Source organism: Cheilinus undulatus, linkage group 21 (assembly GCF_018320785.1).
Source record: "Cheilinus undulatus linkage group 21, ASM1832078v1, whole genome shotgun sequence".
In the NCBI taxonomy this organism is placed as follows: Eukaryota; Metazoa; Chordata; class Actinopteri; order Labriformes; family Labridae; genus Cheilinus; species Cheilinus undulatus.
Genome location: NC_054885.1, coordinates 6,308,839 through 6,333,447, shown reverse-complemented (window position 1 = coordinate 6,333,447; position 24,609 = coordinate 6,308,839). Strand labels below are relative to the sequence as shown.

Below are 24,609 nucleotides of genomic sequence, written 5' to 3'. Positions count from 1 at the left end.
GTTGGCGTTGAGGGGTAGTGGAGCTGAGGTGTTTAATAACTGCTGGAGGACATTGTTCAGCTGAATTCTAATCACATTGATTAAAGGTATTGACCAGCAGGACCCGAGGGGTTTTATTAGCCCCTTTGCCTCTATCAATCATCCACCATGCAGCTACACTATCTTCTCTGGATCTTAAGACTGTGAGCCCATTTTCACTGTGTCACTTCATCTTACAGCTGCTAATATACTAAATCTTACTGCCTAAAAGTACAAGGAACTGGAGCGCCTGCTTTAAGCCACTGCTATCTGTATACTTCATTGGGTAAAGCCTTGACAGTAGAGGTCTTTACAGGACCAAACTAATGACCAAAGCAAATGGAGCTAGCCCATTTGTCTCTTAGATATTGCTGACCTCATCGAGAATGTGAAACTACTGAACCGCAATTATTCATGCCTCCGAAATAAGCCCACAGGTCTAAAAATGTTAATATTGCTTCAAGAAAACACCGCACTTCTGATGTCTATCAATCAAAACAAGTACACCAGCAGGGACTGTGATGGCATTGTATTCAAATGCATGTAATTTATTTCTCCATTTATGAGCAATATGGTTAAAGGAAATTTACTTGCAATATTTTTGCAGTGCTGGACTACAACATTTGGACATATTTAAGAGTGCAACACCCCCCTCTCTAGTGATGTGTTTTCAGTCCGCTAACCAATTCATTAAGTCACTTTTGATTCAATAATGACACGAATTACTAAGAAAAAAATAAATAAAAACACACTTTTTATTGCAGGCTTTTCAAGGGCCCCTCCTTACTGTGGGCCCAGGTAATCAGTACCTTTTTCCCCCTGTGCTACGCCCATGGCTCTTACTATATGCAACAATGTTGAATTAAAGGACTCATGTCCTGGCGTCAGCACCAGCTATAGACCTTGAAACAATTAAAAAGATGAGTCAAAAAGGTTTCTCCTCCACCACTGCTGTTAACAAAGCTGATATCATTTAAATTTTGATTGGTCATAGAGGTGGAAGTGCACTTAAAGCGCAGATACAAAAACAGCTGATGCCAAGAGCATATTTGAGCCCTGAAATACCTGAATACATTGGTTTTGTATTGAAAATGAGCAATGCAAGTGCTAGCAGATTAAAAAGGCAGCTGGTAACACAGGCCCTTATAAATCTCAGCACTTTATGCACATTCTTGCATCTCATTGTCTCGTATCACCTCGTATCATAGCATGATCTTTTGTATCATGTTATATCATCTAATAAAACATACATAAAAGAAGGACCTGCTCAGAAAGATTTCCCTAGTTCTAATGTCTTCATATCTGTTGTCATATAACTTCTTTTGGACCTCAGTAAAGTGAAGAGGAAATTAATTGTTCCTTCACTGGTTGACATTTTTTAATAGGCACTCATTCAAAAGCATTTCTAATAACCTTAACTACCATACAACTAGCATTCACAGAGTTCAGGTTGTTTTCTGATGTTTAGGGCAAATCGATGACCTTCTCCGATCCATTTGGGTGTTACACATGATAAGATACAAAGCCAGGACAGACAGTATCAGACTGGGACCCAATCTGGCCAAAGTGACCTTTAAAAAAAGAGTGGACCTCGACTGTGACTGTACCAAGCTTTGAATTAGAGAAATGTGTTGAGAGGGTAGATGGGCCTCTGCTCTTCCAGCTGAGCCAAACTAACTAACAAGGGTGCATTTAGTGAATAACAACAAAATGTTTTTGTCCTCCAGAGTACACAAGGAGTGCAAAAAAGGTTGACTTTATCAAATGTTACTCTTTAACACTGCTTCTTTTTGTCTTTCTCCCTCACAGGGCATCTACAGCTGCATCCACGGCGTACAGATTGAGGAGAAGAGCAGCTCTGCGCTGAACTCCCCGTCAGCCACCATGAACAACACCCACTCCAACATCATGCGCCTCTTACGCACCGCCAAAAACATGGCGTCCCTGTCGGGGGTGAACGGCTCACCACACAGCGCTCTGGATTTCATCCGGCGAGAATCTTCTGTGTACGACATCTCGGAACACAGGCGCAGCTTGGCGGGCCACTCGGACTGCAAACCACCGTATCTACCGGAAGACAACATGTTCAGCGACTACATCAGTGAGGTGGAGAGGACGTTTGGTAACCTCCACCTTAAGGACAGTAATCTGTACCAGGACCACTACCTCCACCACCATGGATCAACACTTGGGCTCAGTGGACCACCACCCAACAGGCCCCACAGTTTGGGTAGTGCTAGCTCTCTAGAGGGTGGTATGTTCGACTGTGACAGCCTAGGTGGAGGTGTGGCTCCTATTTTTACCACCCAGCCCTGCTCAGCACTGACTCATAGAAACATGAGCAAGTTTGATTTGCTGTCTGGACAAACTCCTCCCTCAGGACAGAGCTTCAAGGGAGGCCTGCCAGACCTGTACGGGAAGTTTTCCTTCAAGGGAGGTGCCTCGAGTTCTACGTACATCCCTGGGCATAACTACTGTGGAGGTAGAGGCGATGACGATGGGAATATACGCTCAGATGTCTCTGATATCTCCACTCATACGGTTACGTACGGAAACTTGGAGGGCAATGCTAAAAAACGCAAACAATACCGCGATAGCCTGAAGAAGAGGCCGGCCTCTGCCAAGTCCAGACGGGAGCTGGACGAAATCGAGCTGGGCTACAGGAGGAAACCTTACCACATCAGCCACCACCACTACCATGGCCACCGCTCTGCCTCTCCACCACTCCTGCCCTCTGAACGGAAAAGAGGAGGAGGAGGAGGTAGTGGCGGAGGAGGAAATACTGAAGGGAACTCCTATCTCTTCAGAGAAAAGGAAAGTGTTAGGGATTTTTATTTGGACCAGTTTCGGCCCAAGGAGGGCGTCCCACAGTGGGAGCATGTGGACCTCACAGAGGGAGGTGGGAGCAGAGAAGGAGTGGGGACTTGCACCTCCCTGGTCCCAGTGGATGATTTCCTTAAGAGCAAACCCAAAAAGTCTGATTCTAAGAGTGGTGGAGGGTCAGGGCTGGCAGGGGGAGAGTGGGAATGCAGGAACTGTCGGGCTAGTGGGGGAGGGGGCAAACAGATGTCCATTCATGGTAGTGGGTATGGTGTGGGTATAAGTTGCGGGACATCAGGAGGGGGAGGCAGTCGCCCTAGCTCTGCAACCTGCATGCGCTGCGAAGGCTGCAAAAAGGGGCAGCAAACTACTGGAAACCTTTATGATATCAGCGAGGACAACAACCACCTTTTGGAACAAATGGGGGGAGGACAAGGTGGAGGAGGAGGGGGAGGCCCTCAGTCTCAACCTCAGGGCCAGCAGAGGAGGAAGGGTGGATTTGGCAAGCCACTAAGGCGGCAGCACTCATATGATACGTTTGTGGACCTTCAGAAAGACGAGTCGGGTGGAATGGGAAGTTTAATGGGGATTGGAGGTGGAGGAATTGGTGGATCAGGAATGGGGGGGATGCTACCCCCACCCAGGAGTGTCAGCTTAAAGGAGAAGGAGCGCTACATGGAGGGAACCAGCCCTTTTGCGCACATATTTGAACGCCACGGTGGATCAGAGAGGGAAAGGGAAAGAGACAGGGACCCTTTGTTTTACGAAGGCCGGAAAGGCCCTGGCTCACCGTTTGGCCTGTTCAGAGGCGGGGAAGGACTCCACCGCCGCTCAATCGGAGAGAGAGACATGAGAGACAGGGATAGGTCTCTGATGGAAGGAGGAGGAGGAGCAGCGTTCTCTTTATCGAAATCTCTTTACCCCGACAGGGTAAACCAAAACCCCTTTATACCCACCTTTGGCGACGACCAGTGTCTGATGCACGGAGCCAAACAATACTACATGAAAAAGCAACAGCAGCAGCAACAAGTTGCCAAAAACAGCCGAAGTGACTTCAGGAGCCAGATGAGTACGCCGTCGTATCTTCCATCGTCCGCCTCGTCTGGAGTGATGTCGAATGTGGCCCCACGGTTCCCGAAAGAGCTCAGCCTCGGTGGGTTGAACCACCACGGCTCCATGCTGGGCGTCGGCCCCCCTCGTCCCTTCAATGGAAGCAATGGCCATGTGTACGAGAAACTGTCCAGCATCGAGTCTGACGTGTGAGAGAACAAGGAGAGGAGGAGGCAAATGGGAAAGAGGGGAGGACTTGTAAGGAGATTAGAGATGAATTAAAGACAATGGGCCTCATTCACCCATAAGAGTTTTCTTAAATTTGTTCTTAAGAATGAGAAGCCTGTGAACGATTCATGACATTATTGTCACCTGTGTTCTTGAGTCGATGAATGGCAAGTGCTAATAAGCAAGTTTCTTCCAATTGGCAAAGAGAAATGCCCCTTTTATGTCCATATAAGAGAATGAGACTGCAGGGCATTGCGCAAAAACAGAAGGCAGAGAGGAGTAAGAGGAGAAGAAGCAAGATCTCAATAACATCCCACTTAAAAATAAACTGTGAAAACAATTGCAATAGTTTGTAATACGTCAATAGCTCAGAAATGGATTAGCACCAGTACAGAATATTAATTCTAAAAAAAACATTAAATGGATGAAATCACTGGTTCAGATGATACTTAAATCAGAAATGACATGTGTCATGCTGTAATAAGAAAAGGATGCATTCCAGACAAGTTACAGCATAGTTTCCCATCCAGGGGTCGGCGAGGGAGGTGCAAGGCTTTGTCTGCTCTTAGGTTGTCCAAATTTGATTGGCATATTTTACTCTAAGATTATGTGCAAAACTTTCTTTGAATAGTTTATACAAATGTCTTTAGGTATTATAAACAGATGAAGATCTTTTTTGTAGGATTTTGCCAGTTAAACAATTAGAACCGATGTTGAATTTCGACAATTATCCATTACTTTTAAATTTGTGTAGGTCTTGGGGGGGCTTGGCTTTTCTTAGATACCAGAAAGGGAGGGCTCCGGGAGAAATAAACAATTGGAAATTACTGAACTAAGAGGCAACTGGCTGCTGGCCTCTATGGTGGGGCGTTTTGGGCTCATCTGTTGCAGACCACTACCATGGGGCAGGAAGTGACATACTAACCCTTGTTGGGTTTTTGCTTAGTTTGTGGTGTGTTATCTTAGATATATTCCCCTTACCCTAACCCTAACCATAACCTCTAGGGTTCAGGTACTTAACCGTCTTTGGGGTTTTCCTTGGTTTGTGGTGTGTTACATCTCAATTTATCTCCCTCTCCTTCCCTCTTACCCTAATCCTAACCTTTAGGGTTCGGGTGCCTAACCCTAACCCCCCTGGAGTTTTCCTTAGTTTGTGGTGTCTTATTTTTAATTTCACCCCCCCTCAATAAATTTTCTATTATCTTTCATAAAATGTTGTTCTTGTGAAAACTAGCCACTCACTGTAACCACTAACTGTGAGCCAAAAATATCCATCATTTAGAAAGTTGTTCTGGTTCTGCTTTGGGTAATGTATGTCACCCTGCCATAGAATTCTGCAGCCAGATCCTCTTTTTACTGAATTAAAAAAATTGCTCAATCAAGTGACTGATGTGGGTATAAAGGCTCATTTATGCTCTACTCACGTATGAAAATAAATCTTTGATTTTCAAACCTTTAAACCGTCATTGCTTTGTTATGTCGGACACTGAAAAGACATCCTGCCCAGACCTTCTCAGTTGTCTGCAACATTTTCTCAGAAAACTTGATTAATTTCCACATTTTCAAATGATTCTTCTTCGCTGTGTTTTGCTAATTTGTTGGCTGTATTGCTCAACACTGCCCCCATGATCAGCGATGGCGTTGCATCATTTGGTCCGTATTTGTAATCGTTGAGAGAACGGGCGAAAAACGGACGGAATAAATGCAGATAGCAGATCGAAAGGTCAGTCCGTATCCATGTGTGTTTCAGATGTATAGCATAAATGAGCCTTAACTTGATTTAATTTACGTTCATTCTTAAATCTAATGCTTTAAAATTATGCAATCACATTTAAACCTGCTGATGCACACATACTAATGTGTGATTATTGTTTTAAACAAGTGCAACAATAAAAGTACTACACATATTCTAAATTTGAACTCATAATTTAACATTTTGCACTAAAAATGAAACACTGCACTTTTAAATTAGGACTTAAACATTTTAAAGTCACATGTTTTGCATATCAATTATGTAAATGATGAAATTTATTGACAAAAATGCTGTAAAATAGAGATCAGAATTCTATTTTATTTTGTCATTCTTAATCCAGCACATTTGCAGTGCAAAATTAAACATTTTATCCTGTCATATCAGCACTCAGATGTTCATAAGAGTGCTCTGAAGTGTTATTAGATCTTTGAGGGTGTAAGGACAAGTTTCCTTTTAAGAACGTCTGGTGAATGAGGCCCAGGGTCCATGCTCTGTGACCCGAGCCCATATTGGGACAGAAAGATTGCATTTAAGGGGAGGAAGAAAAGACTGAAAGGTTGAGACTGCAAAGGAAACTGAAAGAATCTTGATTTTGCAAGAAATGTGTTTAAAATTCAGGACACCCTGAGGAGGAGTGGGATGTAAAACCCTCTCTCAGATTTGGCCAAAGCAACTCTACTTTCATGTCAAAATCAGTCGATTAACCCTCCCCCCTTAATGCCACAAATGCACTCCGATTCCTTCATTTCACCCGCCAGTGAGCGAAGCAGAAGTCAATCCGCTTGTTTACGACTGCAAAGAAGAGACATCTCATCTTAGTTTGATCTCACACATGTGTGATCTGACGGCTGTCTGAGAGCTCCCGCTGTGGAAGGACTATGAGAGCGGAGAGAGGAGCGAACTGCCCATCTGCCCTGGTGTCACCTCAGAAAGAGACATCGCCACTTCTAGTCGAGCCGCCACACGGGACATGACGAGTGCTTCTCTGTCCATCTCTCTCTCCGTCCGACACTTGTGTTCTCTCCTCCTCCTCATCCCTAACGCCAAAAGAGCTGATCTTGTTTGCTGTGAGAAATACAATCATGAATGATAATAAGATATTCTTATAGAAAAAAACAGGGTATAAGAACAACATAATATTGATAGCATTGTGAATAACAAAGCTGTTAGTTCTGATATGATAACACTGCTTTGTTTCCTTGTTTTCTGTTCTGTTGGTATAAATTTCACTGCTGTTTTAGTATCTGTAGTTGTACCTCTGCTGCCTCTAGTGACGGCAGCAGGGAGGTTGTTTTAAGCTCAACCAACAAGCCAGAAAGACTGAGTCCTTAACTCTTGTTTTTGAGTTTTTCTGTGGAATATTTTACTCCATGCTCATTCGTTTCTTTGCTGAACAGGATCTCAAGGACACGTTAAGAGCTGACAGATCCTTATGTGTTCTTTCAAGACATTACAAATCAGTTTTTTTCTGTGGGCCTGAACTTGTGTTACTGTGAACATCAGAAGCTGAAGACGCTGAGAGGAAGGACGTGCCTTAATGGTCTCCAGTGGATGTGTCCTCCTGATCCCATGCGGTCTGGACAGACCGGCGTGTTTTTTTCAAGGCTGCTCTCTTTATGAACCAAAACTGCGATAAATATTCACAGCAGGGTCGAGACGCTGCTGCTCCTGATGGTTTGGATACTGTTGGAGATGTTTTATAACTTCGTAGAATAATTTCATAGTTTGGGCTGAAGCTGTTGTATTCAGGATGTCCCACCGTCACAGATCGACACGTCGGCGCGTCTCATTTCACAACACGGCAGCCTTTAGACCACTTCTTTTATTCAGGTTACATGACAACAGTCACCGGGCTCGCACTTCTCTCTACAGTGTCGTTGATTCGTAGGCTCCAGGAGAAGTGACGCCCGCCCTGTGACGACGAAGCTTGAGAGTCCTCTAAAACTCCGACTGAGGCGTAAGGAAGTCGGCCATCTTGTGAAAGCTCTCCAGCTCATTCCTATTGACTGATGTAGATAGTCTCTTTTCAGCCCGAGAGGCCTAATTTATTGCACAGGACATTTTACTCAGTGTAGGTTCAGGCACTCAGTAGACATGCCTTATCGTCCCATCACCCCCGCCTCTCCCCACCGTCCCACGACTCCGAGCCGTCTGATGATGACTCATCATCTTACTGTACAGAATAAAGAAGCTTCTATTAGTTATTTTAAAGGTTTGATCTTTGATTAGCTGGTGTGTCAGAAGTTCAAGGGCTGCAGGAGATTGTGCAGGAGTGCCGGCTGAGATTGGAGCTGCTGGAGTGTGCAGAGAGCGATCTTTGTCGTTTGCAGAGTTTTATCTTAAACCCCCATCTTAATTCACGGATGTAATAGGTTGGCGTGCGAGTGTGTGAGCGCGTGTGTGAAAGGGAAGCAAATCACGATTGAATGATAGCAGCTGTTTTTTTTTTTCTCCCACGAACTTGCTGATAACTCCTCATAAATTCAAAGCCTCTCCTCCTCCCTCGCTCGGCAGATAACACCGCTAAAGTGAGACAGATCAAGTTAGCCTTAAATCAAACAGACCCATAAACCCCCATCCCTCCCTCCCCCCTGCAATCACTCCTCTAATAAATCGATTGGGATCTCTGGAATTTTTATACGCACATTTTTGAAAGTTCAGGTCAAACATTATCAGCAGGATTCAGACGGAGAAACAACGCGGAAATAAGAGCGAGCCGAAGACGGACTGCGGAGCGGGCATCAATCAGTGTCAGCATTTGTATGTTCAATCTTTTCCTTGTAAATAAAATATTTAAAACTCTTTTCACTTTTACAGTAAACAGACAGACAGGATGTAACTTTCAATATGTTTTACAGCAATTTAAGAAATAAACAAAACCACAATAAAAATGCATAAAAACAAAAAAACACATAAAGAAAAATATGCAAAATATAGTTAAGACACAAATATTACTAATCATAAGTGATATAATTGAACCTCTTTTTCTTTAAATCTCATGTTTACTTAATTATGATAGTTTACCAATCAGTATACTGATTATGTTAAGAATTATGCTTTTTCATATTTTCACTAAAGTGTTGGAAATCAAGGATAATTTTACTGTAGGTGTAGACGTTTGGTGATAAAAGGGGAAAGTTTAGTTTTAGGAGTCTTTGCTAAGTTTCCCTTGAATTGTGTTAGACTTTTATCTTTTTAAGGTAAGCTATTCTTCATGCTTTTTGAGATGAATTCAATTATCTACACATTTATGTAATACAATAATACATGTATACATAGATGATATTGCATATAGAAGCAGTATATTGTGATCCTTCATTTTTAAGCAGCAGTCCTTGCTAAAAACTTACGAGTTGTTTGTGTTTTTGTTGCCCGCCTTTTTTGACCCGGGCTCTGATCGTGATTGCACACAGAATTTAGAGCCATCATCGACCCGGCCTATCCTGTTCCCTCTCTATGTTTGGAATAGATATCACTGTGGTAAAGGAAGATATACACACGTACACACACACACACATACATGTATTAAGACATGTACACACATTTAAACACACTGGATGTTTGCCAGTGTTGATGTTTTGTTAATATTGCTGAGAATTTCAGCTCGATATTGTGAAAACGAAACACACGTGTGGAGTTTTATCTTATTGAGAATCAATTTGAGGCTGAAATGCATTTGTGCAACCCCTTATTAAAAGGTATGTTGTCTCATTTTGTGCTGAGTCATGCTTCAGGGGAAGTTAATGTCTTTATTTTACCTCACATATTACTCAAAATGTGTTATTTAAAGGCTTAAAATGCTTTTATGCACTGCTTGTTCTTTCACTGTATGAGACAGGATTCATCATTTGTGATGTACATGCGGTATGCAATATTGTCCTCATGCAGCCACGCATTATTTCCTGTTTATTTCTTCTGACTGTAGCCTGGAACACTCTGAATTCTTTTTTTTAAACCTAAACCAAACTTGAAAACTTGAGAGACCTAACTCATGACGGATTCAATAGTTTTATTTGATAGAGAGGTCACACAATCAAACTCCAAATCTCATACAATCAAACATGACTTTAGAGTGAACAAGCTAAATGTGGCAAGCTGTCAACTTCCTGTCACATTCATTGATCATTTAACAAGCTAAATGTGGCGAGCAGTTAACTTCCTGATGCATTCATGGATAATTTAACAAGCTAATTGTGGCTAGCTGTCAACTTCCTGATGCATTCATGGATGATTTAACAAGCTAAATCTGGTTAGCAGTTCACTTCCTGTCACATTTATTGACGATTTAACAAGCCAAATTTGGCTAGCAGTTAACTTCCTGTTACATCCATTGATAATTTAACAAGCTAATTGTGGCTAGCTGTCAACTTCCTGATGCATTCATGGATGATTTAACAAGCTAAATCTGGTTAGCAGTTCACTTCCTGTCACATCCATTGATTATTTAACAAGCTAAATGTGGCTAGCTTTAAACTTCCTGTTACATTCATTAATAATTTAACAAGCTAATTGTGGCTAGCAGTCCACTTCCTGCCACATTTATTGACGATTTAACAAGCTTAATTTGGTTAGCAGTTCACTTCCTGTCACATCCATTGATTATTTAAGAAGCTAAATGTGGCTAGCAGTCAACTTCCTGTTACATTCATTGATGATTTAACAAGCTAAATTTGGCTAGCTGTCAACTTCCTGTTACATTCATTGATGATCTAACAAGCTAAATGTGGCTATCTGTCAACTTCCTGTTACATTCATTGATGATCTAGCAAGCTAAATGTGGCTAGCAGTCGACTTCCTGCCACAGCCATTATTATTTAACAAGCTAAATTTGGCTAGCTGTCAACTTCCTGCCACAGCCATTGATGATCTAACAAGCCAAATTTGGCTAGCAGTTAACTTCCTTGTACATCCACTGAGAATTAAATGAGCTTAATTTTGCTAGCTGTTAACTTCTTGCCAATTCATTTGTGATTTAACAAGCTAAATTTGGCTAGCAGTTAAATTCCTTGTACATCCATTGATTATTTAAGAAGCTAAATGTGGCTAGCTGTTAGCTCCCTGCTACATCAATGGTGGCAGCAATTTCAGTCTAGCTCCCTGACTTGTGAGTTTAATTGTGGTATGTGTTACAGGGCACTTTGCAAGGAATCAAGAAGTTGCTCCTACTTTTCTTACATCTAACTCACTTTGTGCCTCATGTTTACTAGTAGCTTTGGCTGTGTTTGTTGTTCTTCCTCTTTTAGTCCACTTGCCTCCTGATTGGCTATCGTTCCATTCTATGAAAAAGTCCTTCTCAGTCTGAATGGCTGTCCTCAGCGTCCCGCCACACAACAGGATCATAAAAATACTTAATCACTATGAGCTTTAAGTTGGAGTGGTTCTACTTGTCTTCTGAGCAGATCTGGGAGGATAAAATCACTCTTACCAGACTGAACTCTAAAGGAAATCTGTTAAGATGAGCATTAGAACCCTCTGATAATCAGGCTTTTACTGACTTTGGTTGAAGGGGGGCAGTCTGACCCTAACAAACATGATTATTTTGTACTGAGTACTCTGCTTAAGGCAGGGTTTCTGTGACCCCCTAGCACTTCTCACATTCCCCTAGGGGTGTCAGGGTGCTACTCAAGAAAACATTGCCCTAGTGCAAGTGTTCAAAGGATTATAATGTCGAGAACTAGTCGTAATTGTCTTGATGTCTGTGGTCTCCCATGTTTTTAAAATTGGTTAAGCTCTGAAAATCACCCAGTGTGTTGTTTTCACATCTAAAAATGTATTCATGTGCACATCAAGTCTTTTAGGTTTGCAAATTTCCCTGACAAGCCTCTTTTTTTTCTTCCTCTTTTGCAATAAAAGAGCAAATGCTCTTACTGCTCACTGAATGTTGAAGTTTATAACTTTATCTCTGCACTGGAACCCCAGCTAGTGCGAGCGGCTGGTTGGGAAGTGAAGCTGCTCTTGACACTGTGCTAAACACGCTATCATCAGGCCGTTAGCACCTCCAGCTGCTCCGCTCTGCAGCCGGCGCGTGCAGCTCGGGCCGGGATGCAGAGTCAAGGCTGTATTTTGCTCGTGGCTAAATTTGGTCCTCTGCCACAACACATTTGTCCAAACGGTGCACGTCGAGTAAAAAACACTGTGTCACATATTAACAACACAGGAAAGCGGCTGTGGCAAGCAAGTGGGCTGGAAAAACCTGAAGGTGGAGGATGTAAATATCACGTAAGCTGACGTGCTTTTTATTGAAGCAGCGGTTTGAGTTTATCTGTGAAACTTTGTGTTCTGCAGGTGTTTGTTTGGCTCATTGTTTCTTTTTTTGTTTGTTTTAATGAGTCACTTCTCATGCAGAAATGATCAAACTGTGATATTATACAACTCTGATGTGAAGCTCTGTCTCTGATTCACTGCAGAACTTGTTCTGATATTTTTAAGATCTATCCGTGTGTGAAGCGTGTATTAATATTGCTTTATAATGATGCATACACATTTTTCTATGAAATAGTGTACAGTTTTGTTTGTTAAAAAGGCTATTTTCCATCCTCATTGTTCCTACTCTTCACGTTAACATAGATTGTGAATGAAATCAATATAAGGGGTTGCTACTAAATGTATTTCACACTGCGTTTAGGTGTTTGAAACACACATTTTAACTTGAACTACACAAAAAGACTAAATTAACTGTGGGTTGATTAAAATGTAACATGTGAATAGCATCAGTTGTATACATAATGATATACAGAATCCTATTCTTGGCCATTCTTTTCTCTTTTTGTGGCCCTTTTCTTTGAAACAATCCCACAATTTTTACACCATACGAACAGAAAAACCACACAAAAACAAATAACTGTACAGGTTGTGTAAATACTGAATATCGGGGGAAACTTTTACCTTCTTTCTTTTGTATCAAGGTAATCTCAATAACAGAATTAACCACGTCATGACAAAATTGCAAAAAAACATCATTAAGGTACTTCTAATAAGGATAATACTGATATCTACGATTATAAGAGCTCAATAAGACTATTCTTTCTCTTTGTACATGATGAACAAATGAAGTGTTGAGTATTAATAATAAAAAACTATAAGTTTCACGCACATGGTGATGAGTCTTTATGCTTTTTTGTGTCTTTACCTCTGAATTTTGTGTCTTTTCAACTCACATGAACCCATCTGCCCTTTAACTTCTGTAATGTCATTTAAAGCAGTGGTTCTCAATGTTGGGGTCGGGACCCCATTGGGGGTCACCAGACACTGAGAGGGGGTCTCCAGATGCCTTGAAAAAACTAAGAACATTTTTGAATTACACTGTTGCCAGTGTAAACCAATTTTGCCTTTATTAAATTTTAACCCTTTTTTATCACTTTTTCTCACCAATTTTAACACTTTTTTGCAACTTAACACCCATTTTTTGTCATTTTAAACACTTTCCACCACTTTTTCTGCCTGTTTTTGCCACTTCTAAACCAAATCTTGTAACTCTCTGCCTGTTGTTGGCTCTGTTGGCCACTTTTAGTCCCTTTTACCACTTTTTAAGCCGTATTTTACAATTTTATTTGATTGACTATTTCTGCCTCGGTTAACCATTTTTGCCAGTTTATATCATTTTCACTAAATTTCCATCTTTTGCCCCTTTAACACCATTTCTGCCACTGTTGAATTCCTCTTTACCATTTAATATACCCATTTTTGCCACTTTAACCCATTTTGCCATTTTTGGTTATTTTTTGCCACTTTAATCTTAATTTTGGCATTTCTAACCCATTTCTGCTTCTTTTAAAATCTAATTTCACTGCCTTTCCCACCAATTTTTTGCCATTATTAACCCATTTTAGATATTTTTGAAGTATTTAGATTTTGTTTTTAACAAAAGGATTTACATTTTTAAGAGGGCTATTTACTACACAAGTGAATTAAAATTGTTTCATTGATAAGAGTGGTTATTACTCAGGTTAAATATAAAATACCACAGTTTAACTTTACAATGGACCAGGATTTTGCTGGCCCCCAGTTTCGCTGGGCCCCAGAAAGCTCACCTATACTGCAGCCTGCCACAAGGGGGCAGTTGAGATATTTTTCCCACATTTTTGGGGCTGTTTAGCTGCTCATGACTATGTTTGATGCTAAATTGCTGTGTTTTGATTGGTGGAAAATCTGTGCAGGAAACAGAATTTAGGGGTTGATTCTTATGTGTGAATGTGGCTCTCTCCAAAAAAAGGAAAAAAAAGACAAAATAATTGGCAAAAATATTTTTAAAAAATGAAGAAAATATGGAAGAAAAAAATTGAAGAAAACGGCAGTTTTAGTCAAGAATAGCTGATTCAAATGTGTTAATCATAAATCACAACATAGTGGCTGATACCTGGATTTATGTAAACATATCAAACATTGAGTCATCCCTCTTTTTTATAGCTGTGGTTATTTAAAAAAAAAAAAGTAAATAGCAGCAAATATTTTTTTTCTCCTCACATTTTCTAGATGTATTAAACTTCTGGGGGCCAGATAAAAAGTTATGGGGGGGCCTGATGTGGCCCGAGGGCCACCAGTTGATGATCACTGTTATAGATGGTAACATCAGTATTTTGTTAGGGCTGTCAAAACATCTTGAACCATGATTAATCGCAAAATATCTGTAGTTAATCATGATTAATTGCACCTTTTTGTAGCATTTTAAAATGACACTATTTTGCATTTTAACCCTTTCGTGTCATTTTGGATTTTTTAGTCTAAGACTAAGGGGAACTGACTTTGTTTGCATACAGACCTGCTTTAAGAGGTAGACTGAAGATTATTACATGAACTTAACCACAGAAAAAGGAACTGGTTATGGACTGAAAATGAAATAAGAGCCAACCACATCTTTCTTGAAACAATTTCTAATGATCAGCTTACTTTTCTAAAGCTTAGTTATACATCACAGGTTCAAAACTACTGTAAACTAGAATTTGATTTTGGTCAGTTCATCAACTAAAGAGGCAAGGGATCAAGAAGTCCTGAAAACTCAAATAATCAGCCAATAACTCTAGAAAAATCACCACAGAAAACTTAAGGGTTAATTTAATGACCAGAAATTAATGAGTGAAAAGTTCTCCTTCCCCCCCTACAGTCCCCTTTAAGTCAGCAGATCAGGCCCTGAAACCCAAATTAACAAAAAAAAAAAAAAAAAAAAAAAAAAAAATAGAAAACGACGTCCTCCAATTATTTCAGTTTCCCCCTTAGTGTTTCAGTTCAATTGATTACCCAGGACCCCCCCCCCCCCAAAGTCCAAAAAATAGTCCTTCAAAACTCAAAAAGTGGAATAATCCAGCCCAAAAACCAAAAGCAATGCAAAAATCCAAAATTAATCCAAATGCAGCTGACTCACCAATCCTGGGATCGTTCTTCTGTACGTCTTACTTTTGTAGGTTCTTTTTCAGTGATCTCCAATGTTTATGGCCCTCTTGCTCGGCAGTGATCAGGTTCATGTCCGGAGGAAGCATCACCATAACAATGGAGCGGTCTTGAGTAATCCTTCTCTGGGAAAACCATGGTCCTTGTACAGATCCACAATCACATCCAGGAGTCACAGCCACTTCTCCTCTCCAAACATTTCACCTCAGCCTTTGTTCTGCCTCAGCCCCTCCCCCTTCACACCTGAGTCAAACCTGGCTGCAGCAGGTCACCTGACCAGGCAGACTGCAGCTAAACAGACTATCTTTAACAGAAGAAATAAACTCAGATAGGGAAAGCTAGGGGATTTAACCTTGCAAGGGTTTTTCATGTAAATCCCTAAATTAAAAATTAGCTATCCCCACCCATAAATTTTGTGGCTATGTCACAGATTACGTCATACATAGCGTAGCTCACTCACGCCGCATGCGTGGGTCAAACCAAAACAACAATGGCGTCTCTGTGTGGACAAGGCCTAAAAGCTTCAAGAGAACGACTGAAATACAGATGAAATCAGAGCAAAGGCAAAAAGCTCCGTCAGTTTCATAAATGAGCCTTTACTGAACGTAGCCCAGCGTTGGTTGATATGAGAGAAAAATGTCTGATCGATGGGTCAGCAGACCTGTAATTTCTACTAAGTCCATACCTGCAATGCTCGCTCTAAAGACCAAAGGAAAATCTTTACAGACGCGTTAATCTGTCCACTGATGTTTTAGGGAATTAAACGTTTTTTGCAGCCAGGCTTCTAAAGGTTACCAAGTATGCATAATGTCTGAATTAAATACATGCAAATATGGCTGAAGCACACAGACGTGGTGCCCTGCAGCCCACCTTTGGGGAGGACTTTTACCAACTCTCCTGTGTGCTTTGCAATGCAGATGGTGTTTTGTCTCATTTGTGCAGGTTAGCAGCTTGAAAAGTTATGCAGTGTTTTTGCAAATGTTCAGCTGAACTCACTGACTGTTTAGAGAGGTGGACGATGTCTTTCCACCTCCTCCTGTTTAAAAAAGTTAAGTCATAATATTCCCTGTGGAAATTTCAATTGCAGCCAGAGTTGCACACAAAAACTTCCCTTTAAACTTTCCTTTTCACACAGAGGTGGTGGGGCTTATGAGCTATACTGCAGCCAGTCAGTAGGGGGAGCTCTAGAGGTTTTAGTATTCATAACATTCCCGTATCCCCGGTCTCCCTGTAGCTGTCTCTCTTCTCTCAGGAAAGGCATGACTTCCTGTGGGAATAAAAAGAGGGGTAGAGGAGAGGCCTGCATGAGAATTGAGGGCCATATGGTGACTGTATGGTGGATTGGTCGGGTCCCGGTCTGTCCCCTTCAACAACCCACACCGCTGCTGGCGCTCCACACAGCCTCATCCAGCACCCTCGGGGGTCTCCCAGGCTGCTCGCTCTGGCTGCTCTCTCCTCTTCCCGTCTCTAGAGCTGCTGGGACCTTGTCAGATTTAAAGTTCAGAGGGGTTTGCTGCACTACTGCAGTTTTATTTATCCAGTCAGGATCAGCATTGGTATTAAGGATGTCTTCTTCAATGCATGGTGGTAATCTGAGGTCAGAGAGGCTGCACAGATTGGAAAAACTGGATGATTAAAGTGAATGAAGAAGAACCATCCCTTTAAAGTGACATTGAGAAGGGCATTTATCCTCCACGACACACTGCTGTTCAGATGCCGGTGGTGTGATACTGAGCTGGTACTGAGCACGATCTTTGTGCAAATGTATTCAAATGAATGAATAATAAGCAGGGACAATTGCAAAGAAGGTTACAGGCAAAACTTCCCGGACAAAAACAAAGACAAAACCATGCAAAATTAGCTTGGATGCTAATTTTAGGCATTTTTGAAAGTATGCTTTCCAGTAACATCTAATCTACTCATATCTCAGGAGGCACAACTACATATAGAAAGAAGAGTGTTGCCTTTAAGTGTGCAATACTCCTATGCAACACTTACTTATCTGAAACTGTTTTTTTTCTGAATATCTGTGAGCCCTTGCTCCTTTTATAGCCTCTGCAACAGCATTAGCCACACCAGAGGCCTTATGTTTGAGGGGGTTTGGTTCAATCGTCCATCCAGACCATTCCTTAGTGGAGGGTATCCAAAACTTTTAGGAATTTCCTCAAATTTTGCATTAATTTCAACCCTGATTCAAGGCTGAACCCTTCAGATTTAGGAGGTCAGAGGTCCTCATGTTCAACCCTTGCCTGCAAGCAAAAAAGCTCAAGAATACTCAGAGGGATTTTCTTCGAATTTTGCACAAATGCTTACTCTGACACAAGAATGAAAAGACTGGAGAAGCCCAGAGTCGAGGGCCATTAGGCCTCATGTTCATCCCTTGCTACAGCAGACAGTCTTTCAGGAATTTCTTTAAACTTTGCACTAAAGTCCACCCTAATTTAAGGATGAACTCTTAATATTTTAAAGGTCAGGGGTTAAGAGCATTAGGCCCTATGTTCATTCCTTAATTTTGATTGTGATACCTCCAGAATATTCGAGGGATTTTATTCAAATTTTGCACAGAAGTCAATAGTGATGTGTGGATGAATTGATTATATTTTGGTGGTCATAGGTTAAAGGTTAAGGTCAACAGGCCTCATGTTCATGCTTTGCTTTTGAATGCAATAATTTGGGCATGCCTTGGGGGATTTTCTTCAAATTTGACACTAATGTCCACCCTAATTCATGGATGAACTGTAGATTTTTTGTAGCCAGATCATGGATAAAATTCAATTCGGCCTCATTTTTTTATTCTTTGCTTTTAAATGCAACATTTCAAGAATTATAATCTTTTTCAGACTTTGCACAATCATACTGACTCAAGAATAAACTGATGAGATTTTAAGAAGGCACAGGGCAAAGTCATTGGGCCCCATGTTCATCCTTCATTTGTGAATGTGATTCTTCCAGAATGCTTTGAGGGATTTTCTTAAACCTGTAACAGAAGTTCACCCTAATTCAAGGATAAACTCTTAATATTTTAAAGGTCGGGGGCCCTATAATCATTCCTTACTCGTGAATGTAATACCTCCAGAATGCTTTGAGGGATTTGCTTCAAACTTTGCACAGAAATCCATCCTGATTCATGGATGAACACATTATATTTTGTGGGGCAAAGGCCAAACATAAAGGTCAGTGGGCCTTGTGTTCATCCTTGGTTTGTGGCTTCTATAACTCAGGCACGCTATGAAGGATTTTCTTCAAACTTTGGACAAAATTACCCTAATTCAAGGATGAACTCTTGAGATTTTGGAGGTCAAAGGTTAAGGACATCAGGCCTAATGTTTATCCCTCACTTGTGAAGGTATTACTTCCAGAATGCATTAAGTGATTTCTTTGAAACTTTGCACAAAAGTCCACCCTGATTCGAGGATAAACTCTTTATATTTTGAAGTTTATAGGTCAAAGGTAAAGGTTGTCAGGCCTTATGTTCATTCCTCGCTGGTTAATCTGTTATCTCCAAAACACTTTAAATTTTGCACAAATGTCAACCCTGACATCAAGGATATTCTCGTTGTATTTTCTTTAGAAAGCCCATTTCAAGTATTTTTTGAAGGATGTTTTTCAGACTTTGCACAATTGATCATACTGACTCAAGAATGAACCAGTTCAATTTTAGGCAGTAACAGGTCTAAGTTACTGGGCCTCACATTCATTCATTCATCCTTTTTTGTGTGATACTTCCAAAATTCATTGGGGGAATTTATTCAAACTTTGCACAAAAGTCCACTCTGATTTATGGAAGACTGATTGGTCGAAGGTAAAGGCCCTCTTTACATATAATTGCAATAACTCAGGCATGCTTTGTGGGATTTTCTTCATGTAAACCCTTTGACTCAAGGATAAACTTGCTTGTTAAACTGATAGCCCCCGACAGTTTGAAGGGCTTTCTTTAAACTTTACACAAAAGTCCAACTTGATTAAAGAATTAACTACATAGATTTTCTTAAGATAGGTCATAGGTAAGATGTAATTGGACCTCATGTTCTTCTTTGCTTGGGAACACAATAATTATTATTTCTATTTGTAATTGGACAGATCAACAGTCCGCAAGCTACATTTTAGTTTTGCAAGTTTCCCACCAGTGGAGCTTTTTCCTGAATATTCCCTGCTGTGTCACACTCAAGCTTATCCCGACTATAATGGGAACATTAACAGGAGGCTTGTGGGAAAAGTCAGATTAATGTGAGGAAGGAAAATTGGTCTATTTGCATTCAGCCAACACTGAAGTTTTATGAAGGTTTTAAGGAGTTAAAAATGAATCTTAAACAACAGTTTTTCATTTCTACTGTCCAATGAACAGAACTCCAAAGTCTCTAAATTTTGACATTTTTAAAGGATCAATTTTTTTCCACAACGACTTAAAGATTCGGTTTTAATTACATTTTTATGGCCCGATACAAAATGACCACAGTATATCTATCAGGAGGTAATAGGGCTGTTGATCAATACCAATGATGGCCCCTCCTCCTTCTGTGGGAGCTTCTCAAACTCGCCTCAGCATGAGCCAAAAGGCAGTGCAGAGCTATTTTACTGAATCCCTTCAGTAGATGTGTCTGTGAAATCTCTGCTCTCCGTCTTTCAAGTGAAAAGATGAGATTAGTGCAGCGGAGTAAAATGTAGAAATGAGCGCAGTTAGTATCTCGGCAGAGGCGGCTGTAGAACTTAGAATATTTATGTTATTCCCTGGTGGCCAGTTAAGACGTTTTCTGAAGTTTCTCTACAGGAGATTTCATCTGCCATGAACCATGTCAGTACTACGAAGTCCAAGTTTAACACAGACCTTCAAAGACTGGAACATTTCAGAAAATTTCAAACTGATGACCCCTGATAGGTCCTGGTCTGGTTGTTTCCATCTCACAGCATTAGAGCAGAGGAGTCAGACCCAGTCTCAGCAGGGACCTGGAGTTAGGTCTGACCTGAGGGACTAACAGGGTCAGCATTAGACCAGAAACCATTTTGGTCAATTTTGGTCAAAATATGAGATAAAATTAGAAATCTTGAGTTTTGAAGGTAGAATTTGAAATGAAATTTTAAAAAATCATGAGTTTTAAAAATCAGAATGTGAAATAAAATTTTAAATTGTGGGTTTTAAAGGCCAAAATATGAGATAAAAGTGGAAGTCTTGAGTTTAAAAGGTCAAAATATGAGTTAAAATTCAAAAATCATGATTTTTAAAACTCCAAACATGAGATAGAATTTCAAATTTTGAGTTTTAATGGTCAAAATATCAGACAAAATTCAGAATCATGAGTTTAAAATGTCAAAGCGTGAGATTAAGCTAAAAATCATGAGTTCAAAATGCTAAAATATGACTTCAAACTTAAGATTGTGCATTGAAAACATTATTTAAGGTCAAATTATGAGTGTGAATTTTTAATTATGATCATGAATTTTAAATTGTGAGTTTAAAGGGTCAAAACATGAGATTAAGTTCAAAATTAGAAGTTCAAAAAGATTAAAAAAGACCTAAAACTTAAAATTGTGAGTTGAACATGTCATTTAAAAGTCAAAATACAAGATAAAATTTGAATTCATGAGACTCTAAAGTAAAAAAAACTGATTTTGAATTTTGAGTTGTGAGTTTATAAAGTGAAAAAATTGGGATTAAAACTCAAAGTTGGGAGTTGAAAATGTCAGAAGATGAGATTAAATTCAAAATCATGAGTTCAAAAGCTCAAAATATGAGTTAAAACTTAAAATTGTGAATTGTAAAGGTCATTTAAAGGTTAAATTATGAAGGTGAAGTATAAATGATGAGTTCTAGAAATCAAAATATAGGATAAAATTTGAGTGCATGAGATTTTAAGGTCAAAAATTAGTGTGTATTTTAAGTCCTGAGTTTACAAAGTCAAAATGTAGGATTAAGAGTCAAAGTTGGGAATTACAAAAGGTCAAAACATGAGATTAAGTTCAAAACCATGAGTATACTGGAGGAAATCTGCAGACTTCATACTGGTGGTCCAGTTATAATGAAAATATGATCTGATCAGTGTGATGGTCCTGGTTTTAGCCTCCAGGCCTTGAGTTTGACACCCCTACCTTAGACTGTCCCTGTCAGAGGATTTTAGGTGTACTGTAAAGGATTCTACTTCGTTACTTTGGGCTCTTAGGACATCCACAGCACGACCAGGGGCTCAGTGCAACCTTGCTACCCTCCTGGACTGTACCCTAGGCTCCTTTAGCTTTCCAAATCCTCCTCTTACTCTGTCCAAAAAGTGTGGACATTGTTTTTTTTTCAACAGATTATTTTCCCATGTTTCTAGTAATGTGCAAAGACATCCAGAGCAGGACTGGGGTTGTGCCAATCCTCATCCTGTATAAAAATGGTCCAGTCTGCTTATATTTTTAGGTATTTGGCCCTCAATGAAAAAGTTTGTACAGGCCTGCACTACAGGATTATTCGGACAAATCACAGGTTGTTACAAGTGCTGACTTGGGCCATGCCCCCTCGATCACTGGGAGTGGAAAACGCCCCAAATCGTCCTAAGACAGTCTCTAGTGTAGCCGTCCTTCCTCCAGCTCCCCTCTGTGAGCCAATCTGACCTTCTTACTCCATCAGAGTTTGTTCCACACCTTCACAACAGTCCCTTTGTCCCCCACCCACCTCCTCATCCATCATCCCTGCAGCAGCCCACCTCCCCATCACTCCCAGATCACATTAATTTTCCACTCACACGGTGAGCAGGTCGTGTTAAATTATTTATGTTGAGAGCGAGGTTTAAGGAAAAAAGGATGCGTTAGTGAGAGGGAAATTTAATTTACAGGTAGGATAATATTTATGACACGCTCAGAAGTTTTCATCTGGCCAAAATGAGAGGATTTTTAGGTGGCAGGACGGTCTGAAACGGGGCATCTGAAGGCCGAAACCACGCTCTGTTGCTGTTTGTCTCTCACCTGATTCTAGCTCTCGTTCTCCCCCTCACTTTCCTCCACTCTCCTCCTTACACTGCGCGTCAGCTTGAATTATTAGGACGAAGAGAGAGGTGGAGGAGGAGGGGGGCATGGCGGTAATAAAAGGTAGAGGAAGCCTGTGAGTTATGGATGAGAGTTCAGTGGATTATGGGAAAGGAGAGGAGGCAGCAGGGTGGAGGGGTAAAAAAGGACAGATGACAGTCGTGGAGGTGTTAAAGCACTTCCATAAGTCCAATAAAGAGAGCTCCCATCTCAGCGATGCATCTCGCTGCATCCTTGAAACTTGTGACCTTAGAAGACTCACTTGTTTGCAGGATAGTCATCATTTCATTCCTCTGCTGCTGTTTATAAAGTGCCTACTTTTTAACAATTAGTGGTAACCAAGCAACAAGATGGATCATTTGTGAGAGCAGAGAGTAGAAGGGTTTGAGTCAAAGATGTGATGCTTTAAGAAAGTGTAAAACAAAGGTGCAGCAGAGCTGTTGAAGCAGATGCATGCTGTTGTGTGTGACACATGCTGATAACACGTTTATCTCTGAGCAAACTGTCCCTGGAGATTTAATTCAGCTGGACACTATCTGACTGTTGTGTTGTATGTGCGTGTTAAGCTCTTTGAGGAGGAAACATCAGCTTAGGATTTCACACAGCAGCTGGACGGACGGCAGTCATCGACAACACATTTGAGGGAGATTTTACATCGACAATAAACACGTAGAATTCTGGCTCATTGAATGTATTCATGCAGCGAATTTGTGCCCATCCATTCTGTAGAGCAGTGGCTCCCTAAAGTGGGGGTTGGGACCCCCCAGGGGGTCACGAGATAGTGAGACAGAGTTGCTGGATGCTATCCAAAAATGTAAAGGTTTTTCTAAATGGTTTTAAATTGAACACTTTACCCATTTTTGTAAACATATGCATAAAATTATCCAACCATCCATTTTTATCCTGTGGGGGTCACAGGGGGCTGGAGCCCATCCCAGCTGGCACTGGGTGAGAGGTACACCCTGGACTGCCAGTCAATCACAGGGCTGACATAAAGCTGGCTCCGATTACACAAATTCAGCCAGATTTAAGCCTGATTGCAACGTAGCAGCTCATCGTCAAAACTCGGATCTAATTTTGGGCGTTGGGAACGACAAACGGTCTTGTAGTGTGACATAATAAACGACACGTCCAGGACGCCCCACAACCACGATTCAAGAAGACTAGCATGTCAGAATTTTTCTAACATCGTCATCTAGTCTGACACCCTGACCTGGCATCAAAGATGTGAATCCTGACATCTACCAACAGGAGTGTTTGCTCCTTATCTTTGCATCATCATTTACAAGATTTACCATTTTTTATCCCCTTTTATTTCCTAAAACTATGTGAATTTTATTTTGTTCACGTTATCACATGCATACCTTAAGTTCTATCTGAAGGAGAGCCAGTCCATATTGTCCTCCTCTTAAAACATCAATACTTATTATCCATAATCCAATCCATAAGTGTTTCTTAATTTTCTGTTTTTGAGCTAAAGACCACTACAATCACATAGAGCACTTCTGTTGTAGAGTGACAGACACTCTTTGAGCCATCCCCTGACAACCTGTGAACTCGCACTCAGTCACGGAGACAGTGGTAAAGTTAGAATACGCTGAGCGGTCAAGATCTCTCTTGTAGTGTGGCCAGGCTGTCTGCCAACATGTGACAAGATTTTGGTCACATAGTCTGACATGGTGCAATCTTGAATGGATGAATGGATGGAGGGATGGATGACTGGATTGCTGGCTGGCTGGATGGATGGATGGCTGGTTGGATGGTTGGACGATGGATGGATGCATGGCTGGATGGTTGGATGGAAGCATGGATGAACAGATGAATGTATGGTTGGATGGATGGATGGTTAGATGGAAGGTTGCATGGATGGATGCATGGATGGATGGATGGATGGATGGATGAATGCATTGATGGATGGATTGTTGGATGGATTTATGGATGGATGGATACATGGATCAATGGATGTATGCATGCATGAATGGATGTATGCATGGATGGATGGATGGTTGGATGATGGATGCATGCATGGATGGATGGATGGATAGTTGGATGCGTGGATGGATGCATAGATGGATGGATGCATGGATGCATGGATTGATGAATGCATGTATGGATGGATGGTTGGACGATGGATGGATGCATGGATGGATGGAGGGATGGATGGAATTAATGCACGAATGCATGGATGGATGGATGGATGAATGGATTGATGGATGGTTACATGGATTGTTGAATGCATTAATGGATGATGGTTGGATGGATGGATAGACGGTTGGATGGATGGATGGATGGATGGACGGACGGACAGACAGACGGATGGATGGATGAATGGATGCATTGATGGATGGATGGATAGC

At 40.9% G+C, this 24,609-nt stretch overlaps 1 protein-coding gene across 2 annotated transcripts in view; it reads left to right on the top strand.

Annotated features, from left to right (window-relative positions):
* Positions 1-6,997, top strand: part of LOC121503574 (glutamate receptor ionotropic, NMDA 2B) — a 276,993-nt gene extending 269,996 nt beyond the window's left edge. For both annotated transcript variants that reach the window (XM_041778041.1, XM_041778042.1), the window contains one exon: positions 1,828-6,997. In XM_041778041.1, coding sequence (XP_041633975.1) covers positions 1,828-4,101 — 2,274 coding nt within the window. In that variant the 3' untranslated portion in view covers positions 4,102-6,997. The remainder of the gene's footprint in view (positions 1-1,827) is intronic.
* Positions 6,998-24,609: the final 17,612 nt, after the last annotated feature.